General features: G+C 35.8%; 1 protein-coding gene across 1 annotated transcript; it reads left to right on the top strand.

Annotated features, from left to right (window-relative positions):
- The first annotated feature begins 604 nt into the window (after positions 1-604).
- On the top strand, positions 605-12,739 carry LOC111014040 (uncharacterized). The gene is made up of 16 exons (XM_022288641.2): positions 605-910; positions 1,498-1,802; positions 1,905-2,130; positions 2,245-2,490; positions 2,615-2,730; positions 3,411-3,509; positions 3,608-3,695; positions 6,980-7,209; positions 8,742-8,926; positions 9,019-9,218; positions 9,519-9,851; positions 9,949-10,050; positions 10,455-10,752; positions 11,069-11,217; positions 11,301-11,585; positions 12,278-12,739. Exons 2-16 carry the CDS (start codon positions 1,504-1,506, stop codon positions 12,488-12,490), a joined length of 3,069 nt encoding a protein of 1,022 aa, XP_022144333.1. The 5' UTR covers positions 605-910; positions 1,498-1,503; the 3' UTR covers positions 12,491-12,739.
- The last annotated feature ends 482 nt before the right edge of the window (positions 12,740-13,221 follow it).

Genomic DNA, 13,221 nt, shown 5'->3' with positions numbered 1-13,221 from the left:
TTACGGTCCAATGAAAAAGTTCGTGGACCAAACCCATAATTGTTAGTAGCATCTTGCTAGTAAAGTAAATAAATTATGTCTTAATCGTTAAGTAGTATTCATGTTGATGAACACAAAAAAAACAGTGACTTATTAAAACAAAATTTAAGAATATACTAAACTTTACTATAAATTTATTCATTTTTGAATTAAATGAGATGGGAAAGGATTTTAACCTCAAAAGACCAAGTTTATGATCAAATTTTGGGACAAATTTATATAATAATATGCTCATTTTTATCGGTTTAAATATAACTCAACGAGTAAAAATTGCAGGGAGCATTTAAATACAAATACGATTCATAAAAGGAAACAATGAAAAACTCATTTTATTCGTGCAGAAAAACCTCACTTTTCCGTCCAACACGAAAACAATTGCGAAATGTACACCGAGACGGCGCCGTATCTATCCACAGGGCTCTCTATCTGTTCATTATCATCCCCAAAGCGCCAACGACCATTAAATGTGGATCGCCCGAAAAGAAGAAAAAGAGACAAGCAAAACGAGGAGAACTAAAAAAAGAAAAAGAGAAAAAACGAGGCAAAGAAATAAAACCAAAAGCGCTGGGAAGAAAAGAAAGAACGAAAGAAAGAACCGTGAAAGGCACGCAAATCTGCGAGTCAATGAATTCCCACTCGCACTCACACATCTTTTACGTGCGAGTCCCCGTGTCGTGTAGTCTCTCTGTGACGGGCTCGTGTTGGTTCCAAAAGAATATGCCATTCATATGTTCTTTGCAGACATTCTCAGATGCAGAGACCGTTTGAGATGCCTTCTTCTTCTTCTTCTTCTTCTTCTTCTATTATATATTGCTTCCTCCACCACTAGACCATTCTCTTTTCTCTCTCTTTTGCACTCTCTTTCTTTCCGGTACGTGCTTTCATTTTCTCTGTCTTTGAATTTCGTTTTCCTGTTTGATTCTTGATGTACGACTTCGTGTGGAAGCCAATTTTGCATGCTCTTTGATTTTCGGTTTTCCTTTGGCGCGCATCCGTCTCCATTCATTGAATTTTCTGGTTCTTTTCGATATCTTACGTTCCGGCTAGTTTTTATTATTATTATTATTTTTCTTTTTCACTTGTAGCGGTTGTGTTTTGCTGAAAATCTTTTAGTGTTTAGAGACTAATGTTATTTAGATAAGTGTGGTTGAAGAAACTAGGGTTTTGTGATTTCGTCGTGAATAACGTCGGGAAGTGAAGGTCGTCCCTGTTTAATTAAAACGGTTGATTATAGGATAAAGAAAAGGTTTGTGATATAACTCCGTGCAAGTTAAGTATTCGAAATGAAGTTAATGCTGTAAGATGAACCAAGGTTATTGTTTGTGGAATCTTGAACTTGGTCAATTGTTCTTCACCTATAGGTTTCAGGATTGGTGGATGACCTAGATATGTATATAGGATTTGTTTATTCTTTTCTTTTATTTGAATTTGAAAGAAGTAACATCTTTGTGTATGCAGGACTATATGGGCTCTGACAACATTTCTGCCGGTTTATTAGATACCCTCAAAATGAGGAGGGTTCGGACCATCTTCACTCACACGTATCCGTATCCTCATGAGCATTCACGTCATGCTATTATTGCGGTGGTGGTTGGTTGCTTATTTTTCATATCTTCCGACAACATGCACACTCTCATTGACAAATTGGATCAGAATATCAAATGGTGGTCTATATATTCATGTTTGCTTGGTTTCTTTTATTTCTTTTCATCGCCATTTATTGGGAAAACCATTAAACCCAGCTATTCAAATTTCAGTCGGTGGTGAGTTTCCGCCCCTAAATTCTACTGCTTTTGGTTTATAGTGACATTTAATATAGTTAATTTATAAGTGCTCTTGGACATTTGAGTAATTGATGCTTTCAGGTACATAGCCTGGATTTTAGTGGCAGCAGTGTATCATCTTCCAAGTTTTCAATCAATGGGAGTGGATATAAGGATGAATCTTTCAATGTTCATAACAATATATATCTCTTCCATTCTGTTTCTCATAGTATTTCACATTCTCTTTATTGGCCTTTGGTACATTGGTCTGGTCTCACGTGTTGCTGGAAAGAGGCCTGAGCTATTGGCAATTTTTCAGAATTGTGCTGTAAGTTCTGTGGATGGCTTCTGTGGTTTAGTATTATATGAATTATGATATGTTTTATTTTTATTTTCTCTTCCTATGTTGCTATATCATTTCCTGCTCTCATTCATGGTGTAGGTCATAAGTATAGCCTGCTGTGTGTTTTACAGTCACTGTGGCAATAATGCTGTTTTGAAAGACAGAACAGTTCAACGGAAAAACTATCCTTGGTTTCCTTTCTGGAAGAAAGAAGAGCGAAGCACATGGCTTGCAAAATTTCTTCGTGTAAATGAATTGAAGGATCAGGTGTGCTCGTCTTGGTTCGCACCTGTTGGGTCTGCAAGTGATTACCCACTTTTATCAAAGTGGGTAATTTATGGCGAGGTGCATATAGAATTCATCTCTGTTTAATATAGAGTTCATCTCTGTTTAATATGTGAGTTTACTGTATGTGTTTGTGTTAATTCTTCACATTTGTCTCTCATGATATCTTCTTTCATTGCTTTAGTTAGCTTGCAATGGCTCATGTGATGGTTCATCTGATGGGATTTCACCCATATACTCACTCTGGGCTACATTCATTGGCCTTTACATTGCGAACTATGTGGTTGAAAGGTCAACAGGGTAAGTAGTTGGTGGTTGCCACTTGACAAGTCCTTTTAAAGGATAGTAACTATCATTTTCTTCACTTTAGCAGGAGCTGAAGATAACTTGATTAGGTTAAGCTCGTAATTATTCTGATATTGGGTTCTTTATTTGAATTTTGATTTTAGTCTGGTAGATACATTACTGGATGGTCAAACATTTTTTTGTTGCATGTCCAATGCCTCTCCACTCTCATTTCTTCTTTAGCCTGGGGTCTTTAAGTGTCACTCTACTTAGAGTTGTAAGTTGAATATGATTAAACTTACCAAACCAAGAAACCAAGATTACTTCAACTGGAGGTTGGACTTAAGAATATTGGAACCAAATTATCTTAGGTCAGAGTTCCTTTTTGTCTGTCTTAGTCAGCTAACTTTTATCCTCTTATTTTTTATCCATTATCCATTTTTGCTGGTTCTTACTCAATCCTTTCTTTTTATCCCAATCTGATGTGTGAATATAGGGTATCACTTTACCTTTTTAAAGCATGAATCTAAAAGGATTAATTTTCACCTGGGGCTGGAGTTAATTTCATGGTTTATAATAATTCTCACCTAATTTCTACCATATAATGAGCTGGCACAATTTATATGTGGAATTTGGAGTTGTGTGTGGAGTTTAATTTTATTTTTTGGTTGCTTAATCAATTGTACGACTAACAGGTGGGCTCTTTCTCATCCTTTGTCTGCTAAAGAATATGAAAAGATGAAGAAAAAGCAAATGAAGCCTGATTTCCTCGATATGGTTCCTTGGTATTCAGGGTATTTTGTTTACTAAGATTCTTGGTCTTCTTTTCTTCCTTTAATGTGGGTGTACATGTTTATAAATCTTTGAAGTATTCTTTTGATGGTTTTTGCAGAACTTCTGCTGATTTATTCAAGACTGTTTTTGACCTGCTTGTTTCAGTGACTGTCTTTGTTGGTCGATTTGACATGCGCATGATGCAGGTTTAGTTCTATGATCCACATTTTAGCATTATATCTACCCTGTTTGTTGATGTATTAGACTGCCTTTGGTGCTAGAATCTGTTAGTCAAGCCCTAAACATTAGCGTAAACACAGGATACTGTCTGTCAGTGAATAGTATATGGCAATTGTAGAAGGGATGAGCCGTTGAAATATTTTCTGCTTCCAGACAGTTTAGAAAATTTAATGTCCATTTGAAACATTCACTTAATGCTCCATGAGGTTCCTCATTTATACTTTGGGTGCAAGTGTTCTTCCCAAACTTCAAACTCCAATGGGTAATCACCAATTACGGGCCAACTTTTGTTCATATACAGCAGCTGTGCCTAATTGTTGTATGGACACTCGATAAGGGCTTTATCTTGACATAAGGGGTTTAAAAGAAGGTTTTTCAATCGATCTATGAATCACATCCATAATTTCTCCCCGTGTCATGGAAAGCACTGTTTTAAGCACAAATCCAAAATAACTTTCCTCCAGTCGATTTCAGCTACCCATTTTTTGCCTCAACATTTGAAGGTAGGAATACACGACTAGTCATCCACACAAGGCATTGTTCTTAATGATTTCTGTGATCTTCTTGCTAACCTCCCTTGATAGGATTTTTCCACGTACAAATTATCAAATAATTCTCTGATAAGGTTGATGAACTCCTTCCGTCCATTGACTGCAGGTCGATTTGCACAATCGATGTATTACTTTAGTCCATTTGGATAAATCTTCATAATCCTTGGCGAAGATCGCCCCTCGTTTGTATTTTTTTGGATCCAGATGGGGTTGGGGTTGTTATCACACTGAAACTGGTGGAAAAATCTTGGATTGAGATGAGTAATGACTAGGTTTGAAAAGTCATCTTCTTTCCTTTTAACTTTTTCGACAACGAACAAAACATTGTGAGTTAAATAGATCCTGATCCCCATTCGAGAATTTTAAGTTTCTATTTCTCCCCTTCCCATCAAAATTTGAGGCAAATTTTTTCTGCTCCTGTAGTTCATAAACCTCATTCTAAGAACCTCAGACTGAATGCCTTTGTAGCTAGCCAGAGGGGGTCCATTGGGAGTCTATTGGATGAACTATCTAAGTATCTAGACTTCACTGAACTATGGAGGGAAGAATACAAATTTTACTGCTCCCATATTGTTTCTTTATTTCTTTCAACTTCTCGAGGAGCTCCGAATGAACTAATATTTGTTTTGTGTTATTTCTGTTTTTGATTTTTTTTTTCTCCAAAATAAATGATATCGTGGTTCTGGAATGGTATCTTTCCTGGGCTTCCTTCCCACGGTTTATCTCTCTGATTGTCCTGATGCTTTATGCTGGACTTTCGATCCCTCTGGTAACTTCATTGGTGTAAACCAAAGGAGGTAAAGTCAATTAACTTCCAGATTCTGTTTAATACATATATATATCCAGCTAGCCAATGGCTAGTTCCTCCAACAGAATCTAACGGCTAGTTTTCATAATAATTAACTGCTGATAAAACTAACAAAAACTTTTTTTTTTAGATAAGAAAATAAAACTAACAAAAACTAACAGCTAGTTTTTATGATAACTAGCTAATTGAACAAAACTAACAAAACTAACTACTAATAAAACAAACAAAAACTAACGGCTAATAAAACTAACAAAACTAACAACTTTAATAGCTAACTGGATGGGTGATAAGCCCCTTCGTATTTTATTTACCACCTTTCCAACATGAGGCTGCATCTAGTGGCTTCTGTTATGGTGTCAAGGGGGAGTGAATCTTCTATTTCCTTGGGCAATTGAGGCCCATTGACGGACAGGGAGTCTGCGGAGGTGGTTTATGCTTAGAGATATCCCTTTTTGTCTGGGAAGGAAGGATTCTCCGGTGTGGTCCTCCCCCATCTGCCTCGCTATTCGCCTTGCTTTGGAAGGTTAATATTTCAAATAAGATAAAATTTTTCGTGTGGCAGGTATTACATAGTAAGTCAACCCCTTGGATTATTCAAGGTGCTCCTTTCTTTTTGGGGTCACTGGTGTGTGCTTTGCAGAGGGCTTGGGAGGATCTTAACCACATCTTGTGGCATTGTCAGTTTGCGCTTGGGAGAATCTTAACCACATCTTGTGGCATTGTGTCCGTTTGCTTAGGATATATCTGGGGCTGGTTCTTTGATCTATTTGGAGTGTTGTGGGTTCATAACAGGGTTTTTGGGCTTTGATAGAGGAGGTTCTGTTGTTCTCTCTTTGGGATAAGGGAAGATTTCTGCAGTAGACTTGTTTCTTTGCTATCCTGTGGGAGATTTGGATGGAGGGAAGTACTAGAATCTTTAGGGGTGGAGAGATCTAGGGAGTATTTTTGGAAGATTTAAGATTTAATACTTTCTCGTGGGGTCGAATTCTTGTTTTGTTTTGTTTTTTTGTTGTTGTTGTGGTAATTATCAACTAGTTATTATCCTTTTGGATGGTGCCCCTTTCTACAGGTGGGTTGCCTTGGACTGGTTTTTGTATGTCGTTGTGTATTCTGTCTTTTTTCGTTTTCCTCAATAAAAAGTTCAATTTCTCGTTTAAAAAAACGGCTTTAATAACTAACAACCTAATTGCTTTGGTAGTTAGTTACATCATTCATTCAGTCAGATTTCTCTTCATGGATTTGGTGAACCTAAATGCATCCTCCACATTTACCCTACGCACAAAAATTTGGCACGGTAGTTATCCTAGAAAGGTTAAAGACTTAGAAGGTGATGCAGAGAAGGAACCCATCCCTGCCCCTTATCCCTCCCTTTGGTACTGTCTGTAAAGGGAACTTGGAAGAGATGGATCATATTTTTCTTCAGAGTCCCCTATGCTTTTAATTGGCATGTGGCTTTCCCAAAGAGCATCATGGGTTTTTTGGGATCTTCTTTGATTGGCCATCCTTTCAAGAGGGAAAAGAAGATGCTTCGGGTTCAACTAATTAGGTCCTCTCTTTGGAATCTTTGGTTAGAAAAAAAACAATAAGATCTTAATGACATTGGAAAATCCATATATACATTTCTTGTGAACGTTATTTTTTTTGGCCTTTCTTGGTGTAAATTATATTATTTTTTTTATAGTTACACATTATGCAATCTCTTTACCAACTGGAATACTGTTTTTCAATCATCCTTGGATTGGAGCTTGGCTTTCAGCCTCTTTTGTATAATTTCATATCATCTATGAAATTCCAGTTTCCTATATAAACAACACTACATAGAAATTGATCTTTTCTGAATGCTAATTGTAATGTAATGTTTTCCACTTCTTGACCTTTCTTCCAATGTTAGGCAGCAATGCGCAAGCTTGAAGATGGAGCTCAACAGGAAGGTCTTTTATATGATCATTATAGTGAAAGGGACGACTTATGGTTTGATTTCATGGCTGATACTGGTGATGGTGGAAACTCGTCTTATACTGTTGCACGTTTGCTTGCTCAACCCTCCATTCGTATAGTGGAAGATGATTCAATTTTCAACTTACCACGTGGAGACATGTTACTCATTGGGGGGGATCTTGCGTAAGTTGTTTTTTTTTTTGATGTATTTATAAATGTAGTTCATTAATGGTTCAATTTTTAGTTTTTTAGTTAGCTTTTATGTTAGGCTTACTCGTTAGTGGGTCCCAGCCGAAGTTGGAAGATTTCTATTTTAGGTCAAGATGGTAGAAGAAATTTAATTTTTAACTTGATCTTGAAATAAATTTTTTACCAGTCTTCGATTATCTCTAGTTGGAGACTTTTATTCTATAAATATTTTAATAAAGAAAAAGATCACATCACATGATTGATGTCAAAAAGGTTAGGAAAGTATGGGTGGGGTGGGGGTGATAAAACATCTTCGCGTTCAGCCAAAAAGTTCTGGAGCAACAAAACCTACAAAATCATTAGAAACCTAGAGACGCTTCATCTAGATGGTTCAAATCTAGAGACGCTTCATCTAGAGTCTGTTTATGGTTCAAATTCACAAAAATTTATTGTGTGTATATCATTAGAAATTCTACCGTTCCTCTCATTCAAGGAGACCGAAGCAATCTCCCAAAGGAGACTCTAGTTTTACCAGAGAACCATGATGCAGGAAGGACTTCTAAATGGAGCAACAGAGCAATATTTGTCAGAAAAATTCAAGCCAACTTAAATCTATTGTTAAAGTCTATAAGTTGCTGATGCTGCCATCTTTAACTAGGAAGGTCTTAACGAATGATAGTTTGACCTTCATTTTGAGTGTTGGAACTGAAGCTAAAAGGGATTTCTGGAAGCTGTTTTTATAATTATTTTCCTCTATTTATAGATCAAAATTCCTGTGAAAAGATGTTTGGTTAATTGTCCTTTTGCAAGTTTTTCCTTAATCTTTTTAGAGCTTTTTCAAGATATAGATAACTAAAGTTGTTCTTCCTAAAGTAATTATGGACTTGTGAATATATTTGCATAATAACCATTTAACATTTACAAGCCATCTCACCATGGCTCTTAAAAACTATGTTTAAGAACTGTTCTGTAGAACAAGCTTCCAAATGGCTTCTAAAATAGGATTAGGTCCTGTGTGGGTCCCCAGTGTAATGTAACACAATAGATAAATAAATTCTAACAGTTCAGCCCAAGTTTGTGGAACTAATGGTGGTTTGATACGATATTAAAGCCAAGAATCACGACTTTTATTTGTCATTTCTACCGTAATTTGAGTAACTACACAAATGGTGAAGCAGTTTATCCAAGTGAAGATGGTGCATGTGAAGGAGATTATTTTGATTTAATGTGAAGTAAATGGTTAAGTTTTATAAAACTCAAGTCTCAAACTTTTAGGAGTAGTAGTTATTTAATTACCTTCATGAGCATAATCATTTAGGAAGCCTGAAGAAAGGATGTCTCCTAGGCACCTAAATCTCTTTTAAGCAACATTGAGTTAAATTATGCATTACTGCTAGGGCAAATCAATATATGAAACAACTTGTGTATATTAAATGGATTTGTTTAGATTAACATTTTACTTGCTAAATGCATATGCGGAGCTATATCTAATTTTGGTAATTCTTTCCTACTGGGATTCTATATAGGTATCCTAATCCATCAGCTTTCACATATGAAAGACGTCTTTTCTGTCCTTTTGAATATGCTCTTCAACCTCCTCCTTGGTATAAAGCAGAGCACATAGCAGTAAAGAAGCCTGAGTTACCTCATGGGATTTCTGATCTAAAGCAATATGATGGACCTCAGTGTTATGTGATTCCTGGAAATCATGGTTTGCTGCTTTACTCAGTCTAAGCTGATTTAATTTCATTGTTTACCCGTTATTGTACTATTCAAACAGATATATTTGGAATCGTTTTGTAGATTGGTTCGATGGACTTCATACTTATATGAGATACATATGTCATAAGAGTTGGTTGGGTGGGTGGTTTATGCCCCAGAAGAAGAGCTATTTTGCCTTGAAACTTCCCAAAGGATGGTGGGTATTTGGTCTGGATCTAGCACTCCATGGTGATATTGATGTCTACCAATTCAAATTCTTTTCAGAACTTGTTCAAAATAAGGTATCTTATTTGTAGTATTTTTATTTTCTTGACATTTGTTTGCATGAAGTCAGTTGCCGTGGCGTCTAATGTGTCATTTAGACTGGAGTTCTTGCCTATCTCCTTTTCTCCCTTTCCTACCTCAGTTAAATTCTTGTGGAACGTTTCATTTATTTTAATATGCCTATCTAATTTATCATATGATTTGTTCTCATTTGTCTGTGATGGGTGAAACTTAACTTTTTATCTCGATTCTCTTTTCCTTTCTTATGTGGCTACTGATTGTCTTCGAATGAACAAATAATCTCTTTTTTGATCAAGGTGGGAGCTGATGACTCAGTAATAATCATGACTCACGAACCAAATTGGTTGCTTGACTGTTACTGGAATGATGTTTCTGGGAAGAATGTCTCGCACCTAATATGTGATTATCTTAAAGGGAGGTGTAAACTTCGAATTGCTGGAGACTTGCATCATTATATGCGCCATTCAGCTGTTAAATCAGACGAGTCTGTAAATGTTCACCATCTTCTTGTTAATGGCTGTGGTGGGGCTTTTTTACACCCCACCCATGTCTTTAGTAATTTTCGGCAGTTTTGTGGGTCTGCGTATGAGTGCAAGGCTGCTTACCCTTCCTTTGAAGACTCTGGCAGGGTAATGTTTGAACTGTAAAATTTTTTGCTATCTCAGTTCTACCATTTTATTTTTATTTCTTTTTAACTTCTAGTGCATGCTTTTTCTCCCTGTGCAGATTGCTTTAGGAAATATTTTAAAGTTCCGGAAGAAAAATTGGCAATTTGATTTCATTGGTGGCATCATATACTTTATATTGGTCTTTTCTATGTTCCCGCAGGTTGGTTTCTGACCTCTCTGTCTTATAGATTTTTTTTGGTTTATTTTAAGCATGTTTTTTTTTACTTTGACTTCGCTTTCTTCATATAAGCTTAGGTGTTTTTATTTATTTATAATTTTAAATAATTTAATTTAATTATCATTATTTTTTTTATACTTCTACGGGAACTCTTTTGACTTGACAATTAGGATCTGGATTCCCATTTCTTTCATTTGTTGAATACTTTATTCTTCACTTCCTTTTAGACTCAGTGGGGAGTGTAATGCGCTTGGCTTTTTAGCAAAGTATACTGCATTATTGAATCCTACTCTTGTTTTGTTTCTTCTGCAAAAAAAGAAAAAAAAAGCAAAGTATAATGCTGTACTCAAAATGTATGGATGACCGATTTTCTAACTTTCTTTTAGTGTAAGCTCGACCATATCTTGCAAGAAGATTCGTTTTCGGGTCACATGAAGAGTTTCTTTGGCACGGTGTGGAATGCTTTTCTGTCCATGCTGGGAGAGTCATGTGTATCTTTAGCTGGTGCTATTGTATTATTGATTGTAGCAGTAACATTTATTCCTAGCAAAGCATCCAAGAAGAAACGGGTAATAATTGGACTTCTTCATGTTTCTGCACATCTTGCTGCAGCTCTTTTTCTTATGTTGCTACTGGAACTGGGGTTGGAAACTTGCGTCCGTCATGAACTACTTGCAACATCAGGTACTATCATGTTTTACTGTTGAATGTGGCATTATCATTTTTCATAAGAAATAATGGGAAAAGTTTTTTTTTCCGCATCATTGTATTGAATGAGTTTGAAACACAACTACTTTAGACAGTGCACCTTCAGTGGTTCCTATTATTGAGGTTACTGTTTGTGAATGTCTGCTTGTACTTGTACATTCCTTGAGTTTGGTAGTCAGCAGTTGATTTCGTTTCAAAATAAAAGTAATTTCATAATAGAAAGGAGCATAACAAGTTTGTGATTCTCTGATTATCAAGTATTAGATGTGAAGTTGAGAGTTCCTGATTACAGGCTACCACACTTTGTATGAATGGTACCGTACAAAGGAAAGTGAGCACTTTCCAGATCCAACTGGTCTCCGTGTTCGATTAGAAGAATGGACATATGGCCTGTATCCAGCCTGCATTAAATATCTGATGTCTGGATTTGATATTCCTGAGGTTAGAAAACTCTTCTTCCCAGTTCCCAGTATATATGTTTTTTTTCTTATCCTGCTGACTAATAGTCAGGAGAATGCTGTTAGGTCATGGCTGTCTCACGTACTAATATTTGCAAGAATGGAATGCAATCTCTTTCTCGAGGAGGTGCTATGATATATTATGGCTCTGTCTTCTTCTATTTCTGGGTTTTCTCAACACCGGTCGTCTCATTCGTTTTCGGAAGCTATTTATACATTTGTATTAATTGGCTTCACATGCACTTTGATGAAGCATTCTCTTCTTTAAGGATTGCAAATTATAAGTCATTCACTCGCTTCCACATCAATCATGACGGTGATCTCGAAGTTTTTACTCTTGCTGTTGACAAGGTAAAACTTGTTCTTTCACATCTTAGACGAGTAATGGCTTATTTATTGATTCCGAATTATACCATGTTTTAAAGCTGTATTTCATGTTTGATAATAATCTCATGGAATTTAGCAAGGTTACGTTATACTTCCTAATGACCTATGCTTCTGGATTTAACTAAAATTATGAAAAATTGTTAAGGTGCTGTTTGGTTGTGTGTTTTTAGAACTGATTGTTTTTTTCTAGAATACAAATTCAGTGCATAGATATTTGGTTAACTGCTTCCAAAAGATATCTTTTAGCTTGTATTTTACAATAATTGAAGTTCTTTGAAAGATTATTGGCACATTGATAGGTTCACAATAATATCAATATTTTCTACCCCAAGGACTTGGGGTCTCTTGGTCATACGGACTTAGAGGTCTCAAAGTTCGAAGTTCGAACCTTTTGGTGAGTTTAATACTAAAATTTCTTGATAGACGTCTCTCGGGTCTGGGCCTTGGGGCGGGCGCGGGTGCCCTTGAGTATACTAGTTACAAAAATAATAATAATAATAATAATAATGTCAACATTTTCTACGTTTCTGTCATGATTCTGAGAAACATTTTCAGAAAGCTATTCTACGAAACAAACTATCAAATAACCTTTTGCATGTGTTTCACATTCTTATGTACAAGTAATCAATTTCTTGATTCTCATTTTGACTTTGAAGGTTCCGAAAGATTGGAAGTTGGATTCGAAATGGGAAGGGGAGGTAAGACAACCAGAGCAGCTGAGCCACCGGAGAGCGTATCCGAGCAAGTGGAAGGCGGCTGCACCTCATCAGGATCCAGTACACACCGTTAAGGTTGTCGACCGCTTTGTTATTAGACAACAAAGAGCTAATACTGATTTTGGAGTTGCTAATGGGTCAGAAATTCACTGACCTTCATTGCTCTAGTTGGTAGTATTGATCTAAGATTGCCATTATTTAGGATTAGCAATTTTAATGCCAAGAATTGGTATGCTCTGTACAGTGATTGTTTAGCTATGGCAGAACAATGGGTGTAGTGTTATTCCCAATGGTAGGAAACAAAGAAGTGATTTTATGTTTGGAACAAATTTTGTCTGAAGATGACTGTTGCCTATAGGTAATCCTATGGCTTTGAGTTCGCAAAATGCTTCCGAGTTCTGACTTTTTGGCTTAAAGATGGAATTACTTTTCAAGTTGAAAGAAAGAAAATTTGTTTTGAAAATTAGTTAATTTTAGGTCCAATATAGGCTAGATGGTAAAGATTAGTCTTTAAACTTTCTGAGTTCTAAATTTTCAAGTCTGTGTCTAAAATATTTAATCAGTTAATAGTTTTAAATTTTCAATTTTACCTCTAATATGACATTGTTCTATTCGAGTTCTTAAAATTTATAGATCTATTAGATACAAAATAGAGTTCTTAAAATTTACAGATCTATTAGATACAAAATAGAGTTCTTAGAATTTATAGATCTATTAGATTCATTAAATTTTGTGTCTAATAGATTTGTTAAATTTTAAAAATGTCAATGTTACTAAAATTGAGAGTAAAGAGATTTATTAGACTTGGACACTATTTTAAGTTTATGGACTTGGGACTTATTAAGATAAAAGAGATAATGTCAAGAACTATTTAAATTTAAAGT

This window comes from Momordica charantia (genome assembly GCF_013281855.1).
Source record: "Momordica charantia cultivar OHB3-1 chromosome 8 unlocalized genomic scaffold, Mcharantia_2.0 BLBB01000008.1, whole genome shotgun sequence".
Classification (NCBI taxonomy): Eukaryota; Viridiplantae; Streptophyta; class Magnoliopsida; order Cucurbitales; family Cucurbitaceae; genus Momordica; species Momordica charantia.
This window is presented reverse-complemented; position numbering and strand designations above follow the sequence as displayed.